The 12802-nt window shown below is 38.4% G+C and overlaps 2 protein-coding genes across 2 annotated transcripts in view; one reads left to right on the plus strand and one right to left on the minus strand.

Annotated features, from left to right (window-relative positions):
• The window catches only part of LOC108668586 (dynein axonemal intermediate chain 2), a 10814-nt gene extending 4407 nt beyond the window's left edge, over positions 1 to 6407 (plus strand). The window contains exons 9-15 of the mRNA XM_018155827.2: positions 62 to 175; positions 673 to 830; positions 1488 to 1607; positions 1731 to 1880; positions 2802 to 2969; positions 4266 to 4388; positions 4945 to 6407. Of these exons, the coding sequence (XP_018011316.2) occupies positions 62 to 175; positions 673 to 830; positions 1488 to 1607; positions 1731 to 1880; positions 2802 to 2969; positions 4266 to 4388; positions 4945 to 4998 (887 nt within the window). The 3' untranslated portion in view covers positions 4999 to 6407. The remainder of the gene's footprint in view (positions 1 to 61; positions 176 to 672; positions 831 to 1487; positions 1608 to 1730; positions 1881 to 2801; positions 2970 to 4265; positions 4389 to 4944) is intronic.
• LOC108668601 (small nuclear ribonucleoprotein Sm D1) lies at positions 5650 to 12539 on the minus strand. The gene is made up of 4 exons (XM_018155843.2): positions 12449 to 12539; positions 7874 to 7950; positions 7032 to 7229; positions 5650 to 6580 (listed from the first exon to the last, which is right to left on the minus strand). Exons 1-4 carry the CDS (start codon positions 12460 to 12462, stop codon positions 6483 to 6485), a joined length of 387 nt encoding a protein of 128 aa, XP_018011332.1. The 5' UTR covers positions 12463 to 12539; the 3' UTR covers positions 5650 to 6482.
• Positions 12540 to 12802: the final 263 nt, after the last annotated feature.

The raw sequence follows: 12802 nt of genomic DNA on the forward strand, positions 1-12802 counted from the left end.
GTGCTGACTGTCGTGCTGACTGTCGTGCTGACTGTCGTGCTGACTGTCGTGCTGACTGTAGTGCTGACTGGCGTGCTGACCGTCGTGCTGACTGTGGTGCTGAGTGTAGTGCTGACTGTGGTGCTGACTGTCGTGCTGACTGTAGTGCTCAGTGCAGTGCTGACTATGGTGTTGTGTGTGTTGCTGACTGTGATGCTCATTGTAGTGCGGACTGTTGGGGTGCTGACTGTGGTGCAATATCTCATACAAGTCTAATTTGTTAAGTTCATTGTTAATCTTTGGTTTCTATACAAATACGACAAATCCCTCCAAACAACAGGGATTGTATCCTTTACCCTCGAAAAGCCCCTTCTTAATTTTCCGCTGGTTCATTTTCTTGCTGAGATAAAATGTCAATTGGAGACTTAATAAATTAATGATAAAATGCTCAAAAGAGATATGATGTTTAGTTCACCGACTTCCGTATATGACTCTCATAATGACTCTTTATGACTTGTGATAAAACGCTTTTTTAGCGCAGACTATCAGCATCAAGTCTATGTATGGTACCTTAAGGCCTCTTCAAAAATAATATTGGACGTCATAACCCCTTTTCTAAAATTATTACGACCTCGCATGTGCACGTCCGCCTTTTAATCACAAATGCGGATAAGAGACATCAACTTCGAGCAGGTCCCCCCTACCGGGCCCATTTCGCCCCAGTGTACAGCGTGGAGCGCAACCCCGCCTTCCCCAAGAACTTCCTCACAGTCGGGGACTGGACTGTCAAGCTTTGGTCTGAGGACTTCTACAGCTCGGCCATCCTCAGCACTCCTCCGTCCCCGGCAAAGGTTGTACGCTGGAAATTCAACTAAGCCGCCGCCATAGATATAAGGTGCCCATATATTGACGTCTTCGGCGCTTACATAGCCGAAATTGTACGCTGCAATTAGGATTGTGAATTTTCTGTACATAAACTGTGTGTCTTTGCAAAGAGGAGGTTATTGACTAGTGCAGTTTCGAGTACACTTTTCATGAAGCGACTACAGAGGAAAACCTATATAGTATATATATAATTATCTCAGTTCATCTCGTATATAATTATCTCAGTTCATCTTGGCGTTCACGCCTCCTGAATAATGGCTTCAAAATTATCGCCCTATACCGATAAACTAACAGATATTGGTACAAGTAAGGCTGACACTTTTTCTTGTGGTATTCAAGTGTTACACTACTGGATCATCACCTACACGTTTGATTTTGAATGAACTGAGTTAGCTAGGATTTTGCGTACGACGATGCCTAGCAGATATACGAGTTCTATCAATAGGTAGACTACATTTGAATATTTAGTCATTTCCTACATTCTTAAAATGAATTACAATTTCAAGCGCAATAGCTGTCGGCTGATGTATAAGATTCATAATTACCGTATATGTGTACAGTTTGTTCTCTTACCGCACCCTCTTACCGTGCAGTTGATGACGATACAGTTTGTTGACGTGCAGATCTCGTGCGCCACGTGGTCGCCCACCCGTTGCTCTGTGCTGCTCTCTGGTCGTATGGACGGCGTGGTCGACATCTGGGACATGCTTCATAGCTGGCGTAAACCACAGCACAGCTTGCAGGTGACAATAAAGCATCGATTATCTTCACAGAACATTGAAATGGCACAATCAAAATAAGTTTTTCAGTAGTGGCAAGAAATACTGCATTGATCTTCTTTCTCAGACTCTTTTCATCCCCAAAAGGTGATGGATTGTGGCGTGGAGAGCGTGAGCGCCCACGACAATGGAGAGCTCGTGGCCGTGGGGTCGAAGCAAGGCGCCCTTGCCATCCTAAAACTGCCGTCTAACCTCGCCCACTCTTTCCAAAAGGACGACAAAACTGACTTCTCAGCGGTACAGCGTGCACTGATTTCCTACCGGGCACTCTTTAGTTTGTTTTAGAATAGAATAGAACAGAAGTGTCGGCACTGAAGAAATAGGCCCATGGCCTGTTGCAGATTCTTGAATTTTTCGTGACTTGATTCACAAGGGATCCGGCCTTTGGAACCTGATCTTTCCATAACTGACGATTGATTGAGACATGCTGTGAGATTCTTAGAACTGGATACGATGTGTTAAATATGCGAGCACATTAAAATGATACGCGGGCACAATAAATGATGGACGAGCACGTTAAAATGATACACGAGCACATTAAAATTATATATATAACCACATTAAAATAATACACAAGCACATTAAAATGATGCACGCTCACATTAAAATGATACACGATCCCATTAATTTAAAGTTGAATCATGAGTTAGTGCGCTGTCGAAACCATATTTGAAATGTAAGCGTAGAGGTTTTCACCTCAACTCAACTTTTACGGACGCATCTGTATACCAATGTTTCTTCCTGGTGAGATTAGCGATCGTCTTACGAATTTCTGAGTGTCTAATTCTGGATTAAATACGAACTCCAGTTCTTGCAAATCGGCACATTCTGAATAATTTCAGCCCAGATTAAATTGTTCCTTTTTGTTATAGCCACTTCACTCCTGGGCAGTGACAGACAACTTTTTAAGTTTTATCTAAACCCACTGCATTTGTTGAAGACATTTGATCGCTTGACTCAACTTGCCTCCAAGTTTGTTCGAAATCAACCGGACTTTTTTCCTGAAATAAAGTAAATGTTTTCAAGACAAGCCTCACTCAGAATAAGATATCCTTCTTGTGAATTTAGAAGCATAAATTTACATTTGTATACTGATGTCATATTTTAGATATATTTGAAAGAGAATTTTTCGACTTGATGTTCCTTGATCGTCACCAGATCCTCGAACGAGAGACGAGGAGGGAGCGAGTACTAGAAAGCCGCCGTAAGGAGTCACGTCTCAAGAGTCGTGTTCGGGCACCGCAACCGCAGGACAGGAGCAACCAACACACGCCTCAAGATCGTATCAACATGGCCGAAGAGGCCTACTTCAAGGCCGTTGAAGAGGTGAACGAAACCATTAAATATATTGTAATTCTAACTTATTCATGTTTCGATCACTTGAACGTCGGAAACAATTGATTTCTTCCAATCCACTAAAATTAGTGGTAAAAGAGCAGCGTCAGTTTTTCAAAGAGACCAAAAATTAAGAAAAAACAAATAACCGTCGACATGCGCCAAGACGCTCGAAAAAGAGGTCTCTCACACGAGACGTCGCTGGCTTGCATGAGGCGGACAAAGATGGGAAATTGTGGATCGACTCGCGGCGTTCCCACAGCTGCTTCAGAACCGACGACAGAAGTTGAGCTGATGTCATCTGCGCTCACGAAACAATGCGAACAGCTGGAAGAGATACGAATCGTAATCTTGCGATCAAAAAGTTTTTAACAATAAATATTGCGCGGCAATTAATTAATACAGTATATTCAGATACAATATACTGTACTGGATCACAAAATATGCAAGCTATATAACTGTCAGAAAATCTTAACATAAGCCATAGTGACGTTGCCAACCCATCTTACGGCAGCACAGATAACACCTCCGAGGGCTACCGTGGCGTTAATTGAATCCGTTAATGCATCATAAGCGTGTGAAGTTGTTTAAATTTATCTCTCAAGACCTTAGGTGCTGACCCCTGTTTGTCCGCTTCGTGTTCTTTCCGCGACAACGAATCAGAACTGCATAGCTTTCACAAGTTTGGGTCGAAAGCTGCTGCTGCATCTTTCGTTTGTCTACAACCTTCTCGGTACCGCATTTATTTTGATACGGATCATTTCCTGCGAGTTCGTGTTTCGTGATATACACTGAGCGACATTAGCAAAATTTCTCAAGACCGTTACGAATCTTTCAACATTAATTTGTGCCTGCCGATTGTACGTCTTACAACTTGGATTTCAATTGCCCTTTTTGAATATTTTACATGGCGAGTTATACGCAAACAATTTTTGCATGCGACAAGAAAACTCGCGCAAGTTTAACGGTGTCGTTTGTTTGCAATTTCCTACATTTCAGTGCAGCCTGTTTGTGCGAGCACATTCCACAATTTTAGCTTGGTGGTTAGATAGGGTTGCACCAAATTGATATTACCTGTGACGTCGGTTTAACGTCAAGACAAGCTCACAATTGGGTTCCTAACTCTGGTTTACATGCAGCGCGTAGTGGATGCTTAGGATTTTCGTTGAGGAAATAGTTTAGATGCGGTTTTTAGCGCACTGAGTTATATTTTTTCAATTATTTTTCGTGATTTTTTCATCATCTTTCCGGAATGGTGTTGTCAAGTGTGTAACTCCAACTTTTCAGGCAAAAGCTGCCATGGAGGCTGAGGAAGCAGCAGAAGACGCAGAGCACAAGCAAGCTCTGCAGCTGCAAGAAGAGGACGAGGCAGTGGAGAGGATTCAGGAGGAGCGAGACGAAGATTTGGCGGTGAGTCACGTCAAACAAAGCGACGCAAACACTTGAATTCGATATAAATCCAACTGTAAGCGATATTCGACTTTCCAAAAAAAAAAAAAAAAAAACATTTCGAATTTCCCATATCTTCGCCAATGGACTAGTGGCCAACATGTTGGAACACTATCAATACGAATGACGATTCAAGATTGATGTAATAAAAGGCAAAAACGAGTGTAAAATATTTGATCTTTTCCGTTAGTAGCGGATGGAGAGGTTAGTCTATTTCGCTAGGTTACCTACCGTAACCGTAACAAGCGTGAATCATTGGGCTGATTTATATTCATAGCTAGTCGAATTCCAGACACAGCAGATACCTATTACTTTGCTTTACATGTGGATAAACTGTTACTTCGTACACATTTGAAAAATATGTGAAAAATCAAAAGTGGCTGTCATTCTCACAGCACAGTTGGCTGCTAATGGTATACCACTTCTTGCTGAAGTAGATCTTTTTCAACATAAACTGAACCAATCATCAGATTTCTTTCAACAAGCAAGTCACCCATCATTTTCCTTCGTCTTGCAGGCGCTTTCCCTCAGCGACCCTGCCAGCATCTCCAGCGGTGAGCCCGAACGGTAGGCGACTCTCGCTTGGAAGACAGCTGATGGCACAATCTTGTCTACCCAACAAGAGGTGGCGATATAAGCACATATCGAACCTATCCCGTACACAAGGATTCAAAAGATTTTATGCTAGAAGCAATTGAAAGAGTAACAAATTTTTGTTCGACCACTCAGAAGATCAGTGACGGAAGATTTTGTTGGGGGCTTCTCAATATTTTTCAAATTTCCACATATCCTGGAAACGCGCGAACAAAGTTGATACCAATTTTGATACGAGTTGTCTACATGATGCGTTTCTATTTATTTAACTACAACTTTAAAATCATCCATCACCTTCTCCGGGTGTGATTTTATAAATGTATTCGCGATATATTAAACAAGTTACAGGACTCGTACCTCCGTGTTTGCTGAGCCGCAAACAAATGCGAGGATCTGAAATTATTTACTAATGAACAGATAAGTCACTGTTAAGGTTTTATTCCGAATCGACCGATTGCACAAATGGAACGAGATTGCACGAAGTAGTAGAACTCACGCTTGCAATTTCAACTACGCACTCGAAATGCGCAGCAAAACGCATTTCAACTACGTCTACGCACTGCTCTCTAGAAGGGATGAGTGTACATGACTCATTCCATTTCCACTTTTTGGGCTAATAGAGTAAAAAGAATTTGCAAAAGCAATATTATTCTCAGGTACAGGCAATTTTATTCTCGACTCGACAGGTACTCCATAACTAATAGTTTTAAGCTAAGGAACTCAAGCTTAGACAAGAAAATTAATAGATAACTGGTTTATTTCTATGATCCGAACATTGGCTGCTACACGTAAAATAGCTTAAAGCAATAACAAACTGAGAGAAGAATAATTTTAGTATTGACATACCATTGGTAAAGGCGGTTTGAAATAATGCACAAGATGTACATGCAAAGGAAATTTTCCACTTTCGAATTTAAGGTCAAAATCCTGAAATTTACCAACATCAATGTTTTGCTCCTATTGAAATGAAGCAAGAATTTTATGAGATCTAACAGGACGAGTTCCCTTCACTGATGCAGTGAGTAGCTCACTTCACACACTCCACAGCTACTCCACAAATGAAAATAAAATATAAGTATCCCGCTAGAGGTCAATCATCCTTGAAGTAAATCAATGAATGAAACATAAACGGTCCCCGCAGGTCTGACTATCAACTTAAAAATAATAACCACTACTGGAGTTCAAATTTCGTCCGGTTAGCACAATGCATACGAGAAGTTGCCATCCGAGGCTGGGGTTCAGTGACTGGGCATGATGGTGACATAACGGGTATGAATACATGTACTGAATACATGTACATGTACAAGCATAGCAATGCCAAAAACGAAAATACAGCTTCCGATGAATTTAAAAAGAAAAAAGAAAACAATGTGTAGCAATAAAATGATGGGGAAATGAAAACAAAACTAAAAAAGGACGACAATAATAAAATGAAGTTGGGGACAGATATGAAGTGATGGATTAGTGACGCGGTCCTCCCCTGCCGCGTCCCCTTGGACCACCTCTACCTCTGGGCCCACCGCGCCCTCGGGGGCCACCGCGACCGCCACGGCCACGACCTGAACGCAAACACATATTATAGTCTAGCATTTTAAACGAACATTACATGCCCTATACTTTGCTCTTAGCCTTAACGTGATATTTGCTTATAATAACGAGTAATCACATATGAGAATGATATTTAATAATAATAACGAACATATTTTTGTACTTGCACTTTATAAATGAATATTACATTCATTTCCTGCCCTATACTTTGCTCTGATTGACTAAGTTCCCTTAACGTGATATGCGCTTATAACATACGAGTAGAACAATAATTTAATTATTAGGCCTTCATAATTTCAATTTCACATGAGAATGATAGCGATAAACATAACTTCTCTCTCGTCTCGTCACTTTGGTAAGAATAACACAACGAAACAGTCATAAAATAGCACCTCTCAAGCAACAATTTACTATGAAAACAGCACTTCTGAAGCTACAATTTATTCATCAAGTGCACCTCACCTCGTCCTCGGTCACCACGGCCCCTACGGGCGCGAGGTCCTTCATCTATAAGCAAGTTCTCCATGGGCAGGGCTTCTGGGAGGATGTAGTACCGGATGTTGTTGCCACGAATCGTCAAGGAGTCGTAGGTGAGAGGTTCTTGATTCTTAAGAGTCATTTTAACACTCTTCAAATGAGTGTTCATTGCAACATCGACACCTGAGGGACAAAATATGCTAGAGGTTTTTTCAGAGCGTTTATCATTTGTTTCAATGTTTAAGGAAATGATACTTCCCAAATGATCAATACTACCCCATTCATCAATACTTCTCAATTTGAGCCAACATCAGTTGTTAGGTCATCCTTAGTGTGAGCCAGTGCAAGTGCAATGAATAGTTGGTTCAAAAACTTAATCAATGCAGAAAAATACTGGCAAGAAATGAACAACTGATGTTAACATGCCACTAAATAACAAAGATGTTAGGAGTTCAATAGAATGCAACCAAGATTTTGAAAATGATTAATTTCTTTCTGATTTTATATGACTACCGTTAATTCAAAAATAGATGCAAAATAATCCAGGACTTTTGTATACATCATTCACTAGCATATATACCTAAAATAAATTTTACACGTAAAACTTCACACATTTTTCCTCAGGATAATAATATGCACAATCATAATTTTAGTACATGCAAAGAATCTTAAAGCGTAATACTGAGCACCATGTTTTTAGTTGGAGTGAGCGAATCCAAAGAGAAAACTTGGCTGAAGTAAGAGAATCTTTGAATGATGATCTTAACTCGCTAGTAACTTTCATTTAAGGCTCATTACTAACTTAATTTAGCTGGGAAATGTCATACCTGTGATGGTGCCCTGGACCTGAGTTCCATTCTTCAGTTCAATCGTCACAGTCTCATGACTGAGCTTCATCAAAAATCTGCAGCAGAAGAAGGAAATAAATTGGAGTCAAACATAAAAAAAAAACTGCATATTAGGATGCTTGTGTAAAAAAGATTATTTATATGAATTTAGCATTATAGAAATGCAACAAAATTACATATTCTAATTGCTGCACACTATTAATAGGCTCAAAAACTTTCTGACTACCTCATCTTTGGGAGGCAGAACTTTCTGACTACCTCATCTTTAGGAGGCAGAACTTTCTGACAACCTCATCTTTGGGATGCAAAACTTTCTGACTACCTCATCTTTGGAAGGCAGAACTTTTTGACTGGCTCATCTTTGGGAGGCAGAACTTTCTGACTAGCTCATTTTTTCAATCTTGACAACACAATAGACAAACTCTGCATAGGATGACTTCAGGGTTGATCAAGATCATGAGCTCATAAATAACGTGTTGCAAAAAAAATTTAAATCTCACTGAAGCTCAATACCGTAAAATGGGGTAACTTAGACCGGCGGGGTAACTAAGACCACTTTTCGTTTTTTTAACAAAAACCCCCAAAACTCAAAAACTATTTGACATAGAAAAATTTTGTCAATGGGCATTAAAGGCCTAATACTGAGGCTACATAACACAATAGAAAGATGTAAAAATTTTGCATATCTAATAGGTTAAAAAATTAAAAATGTGACCCACAAAAAAAAGCGATTATTTAACCCATTAATGCCGAGCGGTTCCATTTGGAACCAGCGGAAAGAAATTGATTCATAATAAAATTGTATGGTCAAATCAATATACTAGTGGATGCGTAGGTTTTATACACATCTTGGACGTGTTCTGTCAACGTTTGGTTCAGCTGCGCCGACTACTCCCTGCTCAGTTAACATTTAAAGATTGTAAGTACCGGGTGTCAGACAGAAGGGCTTGACATCATTGCAGAGAAACGTAAGTAGTTCGTTCTAAAAATATATTATTTATAAGTTAGTTGCAGAATTTTATCGACAAAGATAGTACTTTTAATGCTGTATATGGTATTACGTGATTTAATGTTTCTAAAGTCATTTAGATCATGATATATTTTGCCTGGTTCCAAATGGAACCGCTCGGCAGTAGTGTAAGCATTCCGGTCATATCATTTTCCCAGTAGATTACTTTGTGATATAGTTACGCATTGTATTTAAAAAACTTGTTTGTATTTAGAAATTATTTGTTTAGATCTTAGATCTAGTTTTTCCATTATTTATTAGTGAACTATTATCTTTAGAGCTGTTAGGAGTATATATATCCTGAAAGTTGATATATTTGGAATTAGGTACGTACGTAGAACACTATGCGATTTTTCATCCGAGTCACTTTTTTCTAGTTGTATTTTTGGCAGATCATCACATGAAATAATTAAGATTTCGAGAGAAGAATAACACGAAGATCAAATATATGCGACTGAACCTTTCACAGAAGCAGCAACAAAGGAAACATACTGAGATTCAGATAACTCAGATGACGCAGCCACTAGCAATTCTGCTCGCTTATCGAGAATAGTCATTGTAGCAACAGTAATCGCCAAATGTGAAAACAATGACTATCAACAGAGAAGAAAGTCATCTGTGGTCGACATGGCCACATTATACTACGACATATACGTGGCTAGCCCGTGAGATTTAGTTATAAACTTTGGGCAGCAGATAAATAGGATGATATTTTTCTGCTATTGAAGCCAATCGGCGGATCTAAAAGAAAAAGAAACTTATTCATGGGCTGGAACATGGATTGGTCCCATAAACACGATACAATTGGTCCCAAGCTAACATATTATATGTGATATCTATTCTGGTTTCATTTGGCTTCTCAAAAAACTTTTGAAAAAAAAGAATGGCTATTGCAATAAATTTTCAGAAGCATTCTGTGCTAAAAATTGAATTGTATTCTGCCATGATTGGTTTATCATCAGTATTGTCCATTATGAATACGTATACTATTACGTATTATCCATTATGAACAACCTTGCTTGATTTACTATCGGAAAAAGTGTTGTTTGAAGAAACGTTATGTTAATGCCGAGCGGTTCCATATGGAACCAAGCTATAATTTTTCACATACAACGAAAAATAAATATATGAACATACTTTTTGTTTATTACCATCACAAATGATAATATTCTCACAAGGAACCGAAAAAAAATTCAGAAAATAATTCTCGTCATTAATGGGTTAAAGCCTGTCAGAGTACCCCTCCAATTTTTTTATTTTTTGGTTAAATAACTCAGGTTTTGATGCATTGTAGTAGAACTCTCCTAGTTACATATGCAAATGATAAATTTTAGGAAAGTGTCATAGTTTGCAAATGGGGGGTGCTGCCCCCAAATGGGGGAACTTAGACCACCTAATGTCAGCCCTGACGGGGTAACATAGACCGGCTTGGAAGTTAATATAAACTTACCATATATAACATATTTTATGTTTGACAGCCTATTTATGTTTTTTCTTTATGTTTCAGACTCTACAGAGTCTTATATATGGTAATTTTAACTTAATTTCCAAGCCAGTCAATATTTACCCCGTCGGGCTGCCATTAGGTAGTCCAATTTCCTCCATTATGGGGTGGCGCCCCCATTTGCAAACTATGACACTTTCCTCAAGTTTGTCATTTGCATATGTAACTAGAAGAGTTCTACTACAATGCACCAAAACCTGCAGTTATTTGGAGTCATTTTACCAAATAGGGTAAACGCGGTATATTCCGACATCGTAGGTAATTCCGTCACTTCTCTAGTTTTTCCTTTATATTAAGCTTTGTTTTAGTTCCATGCGTTCATTGATGGTTGAAATGGTGACGTCATACATTTGCGTGTCGAAATACTGCAAAACCACTAGGTCTTGGCCATCTAGCGGGAAAATATTGAGATCCAAAGAGAGACAATGAGTAGCGGCCGCTAGTAGCGGCCGCTACATGTAGCGCGCTACTGCCCACCTCTGAGTATAGACCTGTATTTTGCACGTTTCAATTCAAGTTTAATTTAGCTAGTAAAAAAATTGCATCATTTATAAAAAAAGTGGTCTAAGTTACCCTATTTTACAGTACTCACTGTGCAAAGTTTGGCAATTGTTTCACAATGTTCAGGACTTTAGGCGCAATGTGCTGTCAGTACTATTCACGATTTCAAGATTTAAAGCCAAAAATACATGTTAGAGATTTAAAGAGAAATGCGTTGGCAAGATCATCTGAACTTGAAGACAGTTTTAGATGCTGATATATCACCAAGAAGCTTCAGATAATCATATGCTGACTCTGAGCACTTCAGAAGTTCAGTTCAATACTAGCCTAGGTAGCCAGAAATTGTTGAGCTTTTTTGTCAAAGTTCTCATATAGTTGCAGACTTCAGTATGGAATTCTGTATAGGTAATATATTATCATGTTAACATAATAAAATGTATCGAAAACTTACCACCTTACACCAAAGTGACAATTGATACTCATTACACTGAGCTCGTCAGATCAGAAACTGCGGACACCCGGACAGCCGCGCTTCCTTTATCTCGCTTGCGTGTGGTTCAAAAACTGATAAAAAGCTGTCTCTTATACACATCTAGATGTGTATAAGAGACAGGTCACATTTCCCTCATTATGGGGTGGCGCCCCCCNAATAATATATGAACTGTAAATTTTAGAATTCCATCCTGGTTGCAGTCCCATCAGATAGCTCACCAACAGGCTAACAGCCATAGTGGCAAACCAGAGCTTTTTTGGAATCAGTTCATTTTTAATTTCCTCAATAACTCAAGATTGAAACCAATTTATTAAGTATGCGTATCTATGATACTTTATTGGTCTACTTATAAGACTCAAAAATGAACTTGAGAGAGTCTAAAAAACTCTCTGCTTTGTCACTATGCCAACAGCAAACATTCTTGCAATATTAGGTAATAGGTAGGCATAATTTCCCAAAATTACTGGTACAAATGATTTTTCACATGTGATTTTTAAAAATCAAGGATAAAAATAGGTAGCTACCTATGCCATTATTAGCTACTCATGAAAGAAATTAGGGAAATGCCATAAAAAACTGATGAAATTGCCCATTAGCCCAGGGCATTTTTGTTTCATGCACATGCACAAGACATAAAGAGAAGTAATGAACAAAATTATTTTAAAATACTATAATTTTGAATCCAAAGTTTTATAAAATATGTAGCTAGGCCCTAGGTAGCAAGGTAGGTAGGTAAATTTTTGAAATTCCGTTATCAAAAAATATTTAAACTTGCTCAATACTATGAAAAAAGTCAACAAACAGCAATGTTGAATCCCTTTTGCATTAAATTGCTTACTTATAATTAACTTAAAGTTAATAAATTATAAACCCGGTAAAGTTAGAATTTCTTGTCACACAGACTCCCAGTCATCAAATCCCACGTGAATCTCAATTATTATTTTCTAGATAAAAAATGAATTTCTCACGAAGTATTTCAAAACCATAAATTCCTTGTTCGATACAACACATAAAAAATGTCTTTTTTAATACTATTGATATACTTACACGACTAATTTCATGGTTGCTTTATTTGCAAACGTTTGATTATTGTGCGACTCCAAACGGAATGCCGGTAGTTTGCCCCGCAACTTGAAGCAAAGTAACACGCGATTCTAGCGTTTTTATCTGAAACCTGTGGAAACAATACAATAACTAAGTTCACATTTAATTTATTGATTTTCCGATTTTTTGTTAATAGAGAGATTTAACGAAAAAAATTTAAACGATATGAATTTAGTCTTTTTAAAAATTATTGTTTTTTTATTTCCGATATGGAACCGTTGATTTTTCTAAAACCTTGAGGTTTAGCAATGCCTTTATATAGTTTTATGGAAACATATAGAGAAATATGATTCCAAT

Source organism: Hyalella azteca, unplaced genomic scaffold, assembly GCF_000764305.2.
Source record: "Hyalella azteca isolate HAZT.00-mixed unplaced genomic scaffold, Hazt_2.0.2 contig16409, whole genome shotgun sequence".
Lineage (NCBI taxonomy): Eukaryota > Metazoa > Arthropoda > Malacostraca > Amphipoda > Hyalellidae > Hyalella > Hyalella azteca.